Source organism: Diabrotica virgifera, chromosome 3, assembly GCF_917563875.1.
Source record: "Diabrotica virgifera virgifera chromosome 3, PGI_DIABVI_V3a".
In the NCBI taxonomy this organism is placed as follows: Eukaryota; Metazoa; Arthropoda; class Insecta; order Coleoptera; family Chrysomelidae; genus Diabrotica; species Diabrotica virgifera.
In genome coordinates, this window is record NC_065445.1 from 49,691,348 (window position 1) to 49,705,249 (window position 13,902).

Here is a 13,902-nt window from a genome sequence, read left to right on the forward strand (position 1 = left end):
TATTATTGCTCAGAAAGAATAGTTTTCTAATGTGTAGAAAATATATTTTTATGACTAATAAAATTAATTAATATCAAGTGTAATTTCTTTCTGATAAATGGGTTTGAAGTTTGCCAGAAAGTGATAGTTCAATAATAGTCCTGTCGCCAGGGGGGGTACAACGGCCTCGTTAATTCAGATGGACTTACCCAAATTTTTTTTATGTATTTTGACCCGTAGAACACGAATTTTTTGGGTAACAGTTGATCCGGATGTCGATAAGATTGTTATAGACCAAGAACTTGAGGAATCAAATAACAGCGATTTTTGGCAAAACAAAACAATATTTTGTATTTTTTGGGTCATTTTAAGCAAAAAATATTTCTACAAGTTTTTTAGTAGGATGCACAGTTTTCGAGATAAACGCGGTTGAACTTTCAAAAAATCGAAAAACTGCAATTTTTAAACCCGAATAACTTTTGATTAAAAAATAAAATAGCAATTCTGCTTAGCGCCTTTGAAAGTTCAAGTCAAATTATGTCGGTTTTGATTATTTGCATTGCTAAAAATTTATTGTGTTATTGCTAAACAAAGCTACAAACAACTAGTGCGTGAGTGATGTTTCTATGATTTCTCATTTAAAATCGAACGAGTAGGTAGAATAGGTACTAGTGCAATCAAGACTATTTCTACGTTACATGCGTTAAAACGCATGTAAAAGCACGGGAAACCCTACGTGTTTATAGCTTTGTTAAACAATAAAAAAATAAATTTTTACCAATGCAAATAATCAAAACCGATATAATTTGACTTAAACTTTCAAATGCGGTAAGCAGACTTGCTATTTTATTTTTTAATCAAAAGTTATTCGGGTTCAAAAATTGCAATTTTTCGATTTTTTTAAAGTTCAACCGCGTTTATCTCGAAAACTGTGCATCCTACGAAAAAACTTGTAGAAATATTTTTTACTTAAAATGGCCCAAAAAATACAAAATATTGTTTTGTTTTGCCAAAAATCGCTGTTATTTGATTCCTCAAGTTCTTGGTCTATAACAATCTTATCGACATCCGGATCAACTGTTACCCAAAAAATTCGTGTTCTACGGGTCAAAATACATAAAAAAAACTTGAGTAAGTCCATCTGAATTAACGAGGCCGTTGTACCCCCCCTGGCGACAGGACTATAATGTTTAAGATATATTTCTTTGGCTATAGTAGAATTTATTTGAAATATTTTAGAAAATTATATCTTACATACAAATATATATTTCTTAGCCAATATGCCAAGTCGATCTTTCTTAAATATTAATAAAGTTTCTTTATGTCAAGAATTTTTTTCTCTCGGTGTAGAATGAAAGATGATAGGTGGACCAAAAAAATCTTGGAGTGCTGACCGAGAGTGGATAGACGAAACCCGGGAAGACCACTCACAAGATGGACTGACGACATAAAGAGGATTTGTAACAACTGGATTGCAGCAGTGCAGGATAAATCTGAATGGAAGTTTTCCGAGGAGACCTATGTTCAGCAGTGGACGACTATGGGCTGATAATGATAAAGATCAATAGATCTTAAGTCTTATTCCAGAGATGCAGAGACGTCAATGTCGACGTATACGCATGTTTGGTTGATTACGAGAAAGTGTTTGATTGAGTAGGTACAGCACGCCAAGATGATTCAAATTTATAAAAAGGCAAGAATTACCAAAGGACTGAAAATAATTAGAAACCTTTATTGGAATAAGATCGCAAATCTCATAGTTAACGATGGCCACACCGAATATGTGACAATCATACGTGGGGTGAGGCAGGGTTCTATTTTGTCTCTTCTAATCTTCAATCTGTACTTTAAAATAATATTTATCGAAGCATTGCACGAAATTAAAAAACGAATTCTACTAAACGGGTACTGACTAAACAAGTAACACCATAGTACTTTCGGGCAACCTTGAAGACCTACAAGTCTACAAGGAGAAGAATCTCATGGTTGCGTAGCTTGAGGGAATGGTACGGATGCACATCAATCGAACTATTCAGAGCAGCAGCATCTAAGATCAGAATAACCATGATCATTGCCAACCACAGTCGCGGAGATGGAACGTAAAGAAGAAGATTTAAATAAATTCTTCTGCTATCTAGTGCAATCATTGTATATTTATCTAATAATAATCTGAAAACAATAAATATTTAGTAAAATTAAGTATCTCAAATTTTGTTATTAATAATGCATCACCCTGTATTTATGAAAATAAAAAATGATACATTTGTCTAAGTTTTGTGCAGCATCCTGTACATGTTCCCGTGGCGAACGAACATTAACCAAAAACTAATAACTTATCTCAAAAATCAGGCTTAACATTAATACTCTTTTCTACGCATATGCATTAGATACCTCCTGAGAACAAGAAGAGAAAAAAATAGGCACCTACAATAGATTTACGACTCAAACCAGGCCCATCTGACACTCTCATAAATATTGTTTATGTTTAGGTTGAATGTCTGAGGTACAGGTGATGTGGCAACGCCGACAGGTTACTATTGGATCCTATTACTCCTCCCCAGGTAAACCCGAGAGACCGAGAATCAGTTTCTTAAGTTCTTCAGTCTTCAGTCGAGTCTTTGCGCGCAGCGTGTGCACTACCGTGACCGTTCACCAACATTCCGATGAAAGTGTGCACATGTGAGGTCACAAACCGCGACGGTGATAACCAAAACATCTCTGCACCGGTTCCTACAGTGACAAAACAGTGCCCCTTCTTGCCACCGGTGCGAATCTAAACTGAACGCAATTCTTCAAAGGATAATTAACCTGTGCGTGACATCTCTTGACCCTAAGCAAGTGTCTAACCTTTGGATTGCCCTTGTGGATCAATTAAAGTGTAACTGTTTAGCAATCTGCAACCCCGTGAGTGTCAGTGCTCGCTTCAAGTGAGAAAAATTAGTTTGTTTTCATAGAAGTTTTTAAAAGAGCCCGTCTGTAAACGGCCATATTGCATACCACACGGACAGAGACGGCGTACTCCTGTTATGCGAGAGAGAGTGAGCCGAGTGCGTTCTCCAGAGGCTGAACGACTTGCTACGCGGGGAGTGGAACTGAGGAATGCTAGAGTTCTTCATCTAACACACGTGTATTAACGAAATGTTATAATTCATCTATAAATTTATGTTAACTGTCGAATGATGCGTCGGTAGTAAAACTAAAAAATGTGGGGAATGTTGTGTTGGTTGTTGATTTTCGGTGCAATTTCGCTCGTCGCAGCGCGTACTCCTGGTCCGGGACCAGGAAGGACTTCCTCCAATGAACCCTTTTTTGGTTATTCGACGCAAATGCAATCGCGAGCGGTGGATACACGAGTTACTTTGGAAATTTTAGAAGAACAACCTAAAGGAACAGTGGTCGGTAAAATACCAACAAAACCTGGATTTACGTATCGCTTCAATGAACCACCCAAAGAATTTATTCTGGACCCTAAAACAGGTGAAATCAAAACAAATGTTATTTTGGACAGGGAAAGTATGAAAAATGACAGAACCGATTTGGTAATACTATCTAGTCAGCCAACCTATCCTATCGAAGTTAGAATTGTTGTTGTCGATATAAACGACAATTCTCCTGTATTTCCTGAACCTAGCATAGCAGTTTCGTTTTCTGAGAGTGCAGCTGCTGGAACACGTCTTCTATTAGATTCTGCTACCGATAAAGATTCCGGGATCAATGGTATTAGCGATAATTATGCCATAATTGCTGGAAATAAGGATGAAAAGTTCAGGTTAGTTGTTACACCCAATCCTACAGGAGAAACATCGTATTTACATCTTGAAACAACAGGTAAATTAGATAGAGAAACTCAAGGAAACTATGTACTAAATATATCAGCTAAAGACAGTGGAAAACCTTCGAAATACGGGTATTTGCAAGTAAATGTTACGATATTAGATGTAAATGACAATCCTCCAATATTTGACCACAGCGATTACATTGTTTCCTTGAATGAAAGTGTTCCACCAGGTAGTTCTGTTTTACAAGTGATGGCAACTGATAATGATTTAGGGGATAACGCCAAAATAACTTATTATCTTGCCGATACCGAACATCAATTCACTGTAGATCCAGAGACAGGAATAATTTCGACGACGGAACTGTTGGAATGTTCACAACAAAATTGTATTCATCCGTCAAAACCAGGTGGAAATTGTCCCAAAAGTTGTGTGTTTACGGTTTTCGCTCGAGATCACGGGGTACCTAGACAAGACGGAAGGACTTACGTAACCGTCAATTTAGTGGATGCTAATGATCATGATCCAGTGATTAAATTTATCTATTTTCCGTCAACAGCTGGTTTCGCGACAGTCGACGAGAATGCGGGTAATGGTTCAGTGGTAGCCGCAGTGTCAGTGGGTGATCAAGACGAAGGATTAAATGGTGAAACTACCGTCAGGATAATATCAGGTAACGAACTTAATCATTTTAGATTAGATTACACCCCTAGTTTCGATATAGTCAGAGTCAACGGTGTTCTCGACCGCGAAGAAATATCAAAGTATAACTTGACGGTCGTGGCAACAGATAAAGGCACTCCTCCACGCACAGCAACAGCATTTTTAATAATCCATGTAAACGATGTAAACGATCATGAACCTGTATTCGAGAAAAGTGAATATTCTGCCATTCTCAGCGAGCTGGCGCCCCCGGGCACTTACGTTGCAGGAATCACAGCCACGGACGAAGACACCGGAGTCAACGCTCAAATATATTACGCTTTTGTATCTGGTAATGAAAATCAGTGGTTTTCTATTAACGCTGACTCGGGGCTCATAACAACACGTGCACCTCTAGACAGGGAAGTTCAAGGCACGGTAGAATTAAACATATCAGCGAGAGATGGGGGCCCCAATCCGAAGTGGGCTCACACGCAATTGAAAGTTACAATTTTGGACGAAAACGACGAAGCTCCCGAATTTTCACAGTCTCGCATAAATGTTAGCTTATCCGAAAGTGCCCCGCCCGGTACACTGGTTGCCATGTTAACTGCCTCAGATCACGATCAAGGGACAAACGGCAGCGTAGCGTATACCTTGCATCCAGCCGTTCGTCAGCGATATGAAGACACTTTCGCTCTTGATTCTCTGACCGGCCAACTCGTCACGAAAAAGAAACTTGACCGAGAAAAAATCGCGATTTACGAAATCAACGTTATAGCCAGAGACCAAGGAATACCCTCACAATCGTCGACTGCTGCTGTTTATTTAACTGTTTTGGATGTAAATGATAACAACCCTGAATTTTATCCTCAAAAGTATTTTGTATCTGTATCTGAAGACACGAAAATAGGCACTTCTTTATTAAAAGTAACAGCTACCGATAAAGACGAAGGTGAGAATGCTATGATAACTTTCAAACTAGAAAACGGCGGAGATTCTTTGTTTACTGTAGACGAATGGACAGGTGTCATTTCATTGCAAGGAAATCTGAAAAATGCTCAAAAACCTATGTATCGTTTAAAAATTTCAGCCGTCGATCAGGGTGACAAAAAAGCCATTGAAGATGCTACTGTTGAAATTATTAAAGAAGCTTACATGGAAGAATTACATTTTGACAATTATGCAGGCTATGATTTCCAAATTGTTGAAGATCCAAATGATTTGCAAATTTTTAGAAAAAGAGATGTTGGATCTGTACATGTAAGAAATACTGATGCTTTTTATTCGATATTTTATGGCGATCCAAATCATAATTTTGAAATTAACGAAAATACTGGCAAAATTAGCACAGCAAAGAAAATAGACCGCGAGCAACAGATGTCTTACAGCTTATCAATCGTAGCTCGTGTAGGATTATCATATGGCCGAACCACCGTGAATATTGTTGTGCAAGATTTAAATGACAACAAACCAGTATTTTTACGCGATAAAGAAGAAATCAAACTTCCTGAAAACGCCGCTGTCGGCCAAGAAGTCTATTTGGCGCGAGCAAGAGATTTTGATGCTGGTATTAACAGCAGAGTAACGTACAGCCTCAGCTATAACCCACATGACCAATTTCGAATATCAGAAGCAACGGGAGTTATTTATTTGAAAAGACCTGTACGTGCTGACCCGGGCACCGTACTCAACGTGGAAGTGACCGCTACAGATGGAGGCGAACAGCCACTATCATCTAAACATTCTGTAATGATCATTATCGAAGATGTGAACGACCACACCCCCGTTTTCGATCATACTTCGTATGAAACATCATTGTTAGAATCGACACCGGTCAACGAGAGGTTCTTTGCATTAGCGGCCAGTGATGCCGATTTGGGGGCCAACGGGAGAATATCCTACTCGATTTCAGAAGGTAATAATGAAGGTAAATTTGGTGTGTTTCCTGATGGATATTTGTACGTTAAAAAGGCCTTGGATCGAGAAGATAAAGATTATTATTCTCTAACTGTGACTGCGAGCGATGCAGGAAACCCATCAAGATCCTCGATTGTGCCTGTAGTAATTCACGTTATAGACGAAAATGATAACAGTCCTGAATTTACAAATAACACGTTTACCTTCAATATAAGAGAAAATGAACCTCCCGACTCGTTTGTGGGAAAATTAGCGGCGACAGATAAAGACATAGGAAGAAATGCTGAACTTATTTTTTCTTTATCGAATTCTCAAAATGATTTTGCTATCGATCCTAAAAATGGTTTCATAAGAACTTTACACGTATTCGATAGAGAAGAACTGGTTTTAAATACAGGACAAAATGTAATAACATTGGAGGCTTCTGTTGCTGATAACGGGGTTGTTAGACTTCGAGATAAAGTAAAAGTTCACGTGCATGTAATAGATGTTAATGATAACCCTCCAAAATTTTTAAGAACTCCATATAAAGTGCAGATATCTGAAGGTTCCATGATTGGTGCTCAAGTAATGAGGTTGTATACGACTGATGCCGATGAAGGGTTAAATGGAGATGTGTTTTACAAAATTGTGGGTGGTAATGACGATGGACGGTTCGAGATTGATGACGCTACAGGACAAATAACTTTACTTCGTTCTTTAGATAGAGAATCAACTTCAAAATACATGTTAACAGTGGTGGCTCATGATGCTGGACTTACAAAACAACTAACTTCGTCGACAACTGTCTCTATCGATATTTTAGACGAAAATGATAACGCTCCGGAGTTTACTCAGAGTGAATCGAGGATATCAGTTAGCGAGACGACCCCCGTCAATACTGAACTCATACAATTTAAAGCTACTGATGCAGATCTGGGCGTAAACAGCGAAATTGTGTATTCGATAAGTGCAGGAAACAGAAAAGACACCTTTCACATCGACTCGATGACAGGAGTGCTTCATTTACATAAACCGTTAGACTTCGAAGAGTTGGCTGCCTATCAGCTGAACATTACAGCATCTGATAATGGCAACCCGAGATTATCTACCACTATTTTGTTCGCCATTGCCGTCGAAGATGCTAACGATAACCCACCATCTTTTCCGAGCACAGCCATAGTTCGTCAGATTCGTGAAGGAATTCCTATTCACACCCCCATAGTTACTGTAACCGCCGACGACCCAGACTCTGGACTTAACGGGAAGGTTTCATACGCAATTTCTTATCAAGATCCTGACGACAACAAAAGACATTTCGGTATTAATCCGATTACAGGGGTGATTCACACGTTACTGCCGATTGATCGTGAAACAATAGACACTTTTCGTTTGACTGTCGTGGCCACTGATCAAGCTGTTCCAGTTTCTTCGCGACTTTCCGCCGATAAATTAGTGACTGTCATTGTTGAAGATGTCAACGACAACGCACCAATATTTGTTTCGATGAATGCAGCGATTTTACCGAAAGTTGACCGAAATTTCCGAGGGGAAGTGACAATTACCAACGTTTTTGCGCGCGATTTGGATTCTTCGACGAACGGTTTAGTGACTTATGAACTAGCAAGTGGCAACAGTGATTTATTCAAATTAGATCAAAGCACCGGTGCGCTAAGACTTCGACGTCCAATTTACGATCCTGATCCGACTTATCGTCTATCTGTCAAAGCTACTGATGAAGCGGTGCAAAGCGAAAGAAAATCGACGGAAGCCTACTTGACAATCATAGCGACGAACGACGCGGAAAATGGACCAAAATTCGAGAGTGGTTTGTTTACTGGGAGTGTCTACGAAAACGAACCGACGGGCACGAGTATTTTAACCGTTTCGGCTAAACATCATACCGGCGAAGTTGAGTATTACGTGACAAATGTGACAGGTGGCGGTGTGCAAGTGGACAGGCTCTTTGATATCGACACCAAATTGGGAGTGTTGTCAACAGCTACTGAATTGGATAGAGAGTTTGGAGTCGACACCTACGAAATTCAGGTGTATGCCATCATCAATGGTGCTGATCAACTAAGAACTTCTAAAACAAAGGTCAGTTTTTTTATGTACTTACATATATATTTTCCAAAACCTTGTTACCACATAGTGGTGTAGGGCGACAATACATTTATAATCCAATACAAAAACATCTTAATATTAAAATCCACGAGGAAAATACTCTTCCTGTAGCTGGCTGTATACCATAAATCACAAAAATACCAAGTTTCTTGTAAAAGGTATATATTAAAATACCCTAAATACAAGAAACTTGGTATTTTATCTTAATATTACTTAATATCCAACTTAATCTTAAACTTAACTAATATTCTGCTATATATTGATGTTATGTACAAATTTTACCCATTCCTTCTTATTTCTAACCAGCGTCCTTGCTTCTATCCATGTTGTTCTCCTTTTTTTAAAAAAAATTTCCTATGGTTCTATCCTATCCCATGATTGTCGTGGTCTACCTTTCTTCTTTGTGTTTTTGCCTGCCAAATTTTTTTCACCGGTTTTGTATAATCTATTCTCTGAAGATAAATTCTAAGGTGGACTCTATTTCCAAATCTTCTCTTAGTTGGGTGTTCCGTAGTCTTATCTCTTTTGGTAACTCCTCGAACTCGTCTAAGGTATTTCGTTTCTACTGCCTGAATTTTACTCTTTTGTCGTTCTGTTCGAACCCACAACTCACAACCAAAGGTTAATACAGGCCTATATATTGACTTAGACACATTAATTTTTGTTTTTCTTGTTATTTCTTTTTAATTTATAAATTTATTGGTAATTGCGTAGTGATATAGGTTCATATTTCTTTGCATTCTATTATTAATTTTTGTTTCTCCGTTGTCTTCTAATTCTACTCCTAAGTATTGGAAGGCTCATGCTTGTTCTATATTTACTTCCTCTATTTTTATGTTTATCTTTTCTTCTTCTTCATTTTTGCCATGACCATAACTTTTGTTTTATTTTTATTAATTTTCATTCCATGTTTTTTTAGTATTTCATTCCATATTTCTTTGTGGTTGTTTCTCATTTTCTGCCAATATGACAATGTCGTCAGCGAATGCTCCTTCTGAAATGTCTAATCTTAAATTTCTATAACCCACATGCATTTTTTTCACTTTTAGGTTACATTGTTTAATTATCTCATCCATGTAAATTATAAATAGTGTTGGACTACTCAATATTTATGTAACGCCCGGTTTCATAATCAGTTAAAGTGGACTTTAAGTTTTAAGTTGGTACCCTTGTCAATGCAATTCATATGGGTAAATCTCAACGTTAAAGTGAACTTTAGTTAATGTTCACTTTAAGTTGATTATGAAACCGGGCGTTAGGTTTAATGACGGTACATAACTTTAGAGCAGTATAAGAGGCTTCGAAAAAGATAATACACTTTTTGAATTTTTACTTCTGATTTGTTAATAAACTCAAGACTCTTGGAAACGTAAACCGGATTTTAAAAATAAACAGATATATTTTATCATCTCTGTATAATATATCTATATGTATTTTGTATGTTTTAGTACAAGTATAAGAATGTAACTCTTTCTTTTTGTTGTCGTCTGAGCAATTATTTGATAGTTTTATTCTCTTTCCATGTTTACCACTTAATGGTTTTTTCTTTTTGTGCTGAATGTTTTTAATGTACGTATAAATTTACCCTATTCATTTTTTAAAAGCATCAGTCTCCAAAAATTTTTATTAACACATCAAATCTCTTATTTTCCTTTTTTTAATTCCATGATTTCATTGTATTTGCGGCTGTAGGTATACTTTTCTTCTAAAATGGAATTTTTTGTTAGTTTTAATTGTTCTTTTTCTGACGTCGTTCTATGTAAATTTTTTTGTAACAGTTCAAATATTTTTTCATTTTAAAAATTTGAAATTTTTATCAATTTATTTACACTTTTAGTCTTTGGTTTTTTGTCCTTTTGATTTTATCATCTTTTCTTCATTATTTTGTCATTCATCTGATTTGTTTTTCATTTTGTGAAACACTCGCATTTAACAGAGTATGTTTTATATTTTTTAAGTTACAAAACCTTTTATTTAAGGTCTTTTTCTGCTTCATCTAACCACCTCTTTCTTGGCCTACTCTTCTTTTGTCACCCATCTCTGTATTTATTAATATATTTGTTTCTTTCTTTTTCCATTCACGGCATTGGTTCTTTTTTTATATGCCTCTCCCTCTTTAATATCGCCAAAAATTCTTCTCAAAATTTTCCTTTCCCAAATATTTATTTTTTCTCGAGCTGCAACTGTTGGTCTCACAATTGTTTTGTATTGTATTTTGGTAGTCTTTATCAAAACAATATATAAAATACAATTATTGTTTTTGTCATAAATAGTATTTACAAAAAAAAATTATTATAAAACGTAAATTAGTCCATTTGCAGTAAAATACAAAAAAATCCTTTGAACGTAGGTGCAAAATTTCGGACCAATTTTTGAGAAACATAAACGCAGAATGAAAGATTACATTATTACCGAGGCCACACATTCCTTGTATAAACAAAACGTTTATTTAGAATGAGATATTTGAAATTAAAAATTACACTCAATTTTCTCTTTTTCACTCTTTTTAAAATTAATGCGTTTAAAAAGCATTGGCTCGAAATTTTGCGCCTACGTTCTTAAGCAATATGTTAAGAGAACACATAAACACAATTTATCACAAAAATTCATTTGTGTTTTTTTTATAGGGGAGTTTTACTCGTAAGTTTTCTAAAATATTTATTAGTAAGTTTATAACCTTTATATTTATGCTGCGTGTTTATGTTTGGTAAATAAATATTTAAATTCTTCAGAAATACCTTTTGAATTGTTACGTTTTATTGTTATGTCTATGAATTATGAAAAACCATTGTAACATCAGTTTTCTTGACCGTTGTTTTTTTTTTGTATTTCTTCTTCTAAACGTGTCGATCTTCTAAAGATGTTGGCGACCACATTGACCCATCTTATTCTATTCACAGTAGCTTGAAACACATCAGCTGACATTAGTCCAGTCCTCTTCCTAAGATTGGCAAGCCAGTATATTATACGTCTATGTCCAGTGCGTCTCTTGTCCTTACCTTAATCTTGCCTCGTAGAATCAACTGTAGAAGTCGGTATTTATTATTACGCATAATGCGTGGCCAAAGTCAGTCAGTTTTCTGTTTTTTACGGTGTTAATAATTTCTTTGTCCTTTCTTAGCCTCCGTAGAATAGTTAAAACCGTTAAAAGAGCTTCTGGCTTTTTGAATATGAGTTTTTATTTCGTAGTTATGATCCCAAGTATAATTAATATTGCAGCCCAGGATATTTTCTCCACTTTTTCTAATGGTGTATCGCCTATTGTAATTTGGGCGTTTCTGTTGGTATTCTTACTAATGATCATTATTTTTGTCTTCTTACAATTTAGTTTTAGGCCGTATCTGTTACATGTTTCTACAGTATTATCCATCATGCTTTGGAGCCCCTGTGCACTATGTGCCAGCAATACTGTATCGTTATTAGAGTAGGTATATTAGCAGTATTGTTTATAAGTTTGCGATTTACTGCAATACCATCTGCTGATGCGTCCAAGGCCTCTCTAAAGATGTTTTCAGATTATATGTTAAATAATGCTAGTGACAGTATGCAACCCTGTCTAACTCCTTTTCCGACTGTGAAGATCTCGGGTAGTTCATTTTCGAATCACACTGTTGTTTTTTGTTGGAGATTTAAGTTTAAGATCAGTCTTATATCCTTACGATCTAGACCTGAGGTTTTTAGGATATCGATTAGTTTCCCATGTGGGACTTTATCAAATGCCTTCTCAAAATCAATGAAACATGCATACCCATCGCAGTTGACATCACTGGCATTCTGTATTAGAACTTGCAGACTGAAAAGTGCTTCCCTCTTTCCGAGTCCTGCTCTGAATCCAAATGGAACTTCACTCAGGTGTTCTTCTACTTTAAGTACATGCCTCATCAAACTAATTAATCTATGTTCTTCATATTTTCTAGCGTTGGTTTTTTTATGGAGTGGAATGAATATTCATAGTAGCCAATCTTTTGGTAAGTAACCAGTCTCGTATATGCTGTTAAATAGCTTCGTAAGACCTGTGATTTGGTGTACCTCTATTAGCTTTAAAATTTCACTATGCACCTCATTAGGTCCTGGTTATTTCCCATCTTTAATTCGTTTAATGGTCATAGTTACTTCTTCATTTGTTATTTCTGGGCCGTAGGGATTGTCTATTTCAGTCGGACTTCGTGTTGCATCTTCGAATAATTTTTGCATATTATTCTTTATATTTTACATTTAGCTGTATAACAACACGTTTAAGTTTTAAATGCATGTGGTCTGGCGCACTACATATTACGAGCATAATCCCAACCTGACATAAACAACATTATTAGTTGTAATACGCGAGCGCCTAATCCCGCTAAGTAACAAGATGTTGAGCACTATCCTATGTTTCCCCTAACAACCAGTGTGTTCAGAAAATCCGAGAAATAAATAATTGCGTTATAGTGCAGAAAATCGGAACTTACGGCCTCAAAGAAGAAACTGAAGGCTCATATATAATTTCCAATTATCTCATTGGTTGCGATTGAAGTCTTTAATAAGAAGATTATTTCTGAACAGTAGACCATTACACAGGACTGTGAAATTTTTTATTGCTTATGGTGCTGCTTTTAAGTCATAGGTGTATTTTTTATATGTAATAAAAATTGGGACAAGACGGAAGAGGGCAAATTATGGGGAATGTAGATGATATATGGGGAATGTAACTTGATAAATTTTGAAAATTGTGCTTTCGATTTAAGCGCGAAATAAAGGACTTTTCAGAACCAGTAATCACATAGCTAAATGCTCAAAAAGTACGAAAAAACTTTTTGTAATATTCTGGTAAATAAAAGTTTACGGACATTAAATAACTAGTCTCTGTAAAACCAAAAAAAATAATGTGTGTGTACTATGTACGCACGTAAGAAGATATTCTTCTATTATATAATAGGTAATTTAAACGAAGTAAATATACTTAAAAGGTTATTTGTATTTTATTTAAAAATCAAACTAACTTTCTTATCTACCACTTTCAAAAAATTTTTATTAAAACAACCAAAAATAAACAAAAATATGAATCGCCCGAGAATTGAACCCGCACATTCCAATCTCAGTGCTAACGCATTTCTAACTACTCCATCGAGGCACTAGAAATAGACATGTTTCAGATATAATTACACAACACGGCGACATATAGTGTAAAAATATTATGCTTACATAATATTTTATTAATCCAAAAACACAAGAATTATAATAAATAATACATTTCCTAAAACCACTAATATATTCTTTTAATGACTTATTTGCACGGTTACAGATACATACATACCTATCTTGAAAGATTAGAAATGAACTACATACTGTCAGAACTACATACTGTCAGTGTGCGCAGGCGCGCGGTAAATGTACAATTTTACCCTCAATCGATTCGCCGCTAAAGAAGAATATCTTCAAAAACCCAAAAGGTATCAAGCAGCTTGACACTTTCTCCATTCTTTTTTGTTTTCCACTTTTT

At 36.0% G+C, this 13,902-nt stretch overlaps 1 protein-coding gene across 1 annotated transcript in view; it reads left to right on the plus strand.

Annotated features, from left to right (window-relative positions):
• Window positions 1–2,596: 2,596 nt before the first annotated feature.
• LOC114342449 (cadherin-related tumor suppressor-like) overlaps window positions 2,597–13,902 on the plus strand; it is a 103,672-nt gene continuing 92,366 nt past the window's right edge. The window contains exon 1 of the mRNA XM_050647447.1: window positions 2,597–8,396. Coding sequence (XP_050503404.1) covers window positions 3,183–8,396 — 5,214 coding nt within the window. The 5' untranslated portion in view covers window positions 2,597–3,182. The remainder of the gene's footprint in view (window positions 8,397–13,902) is intronic.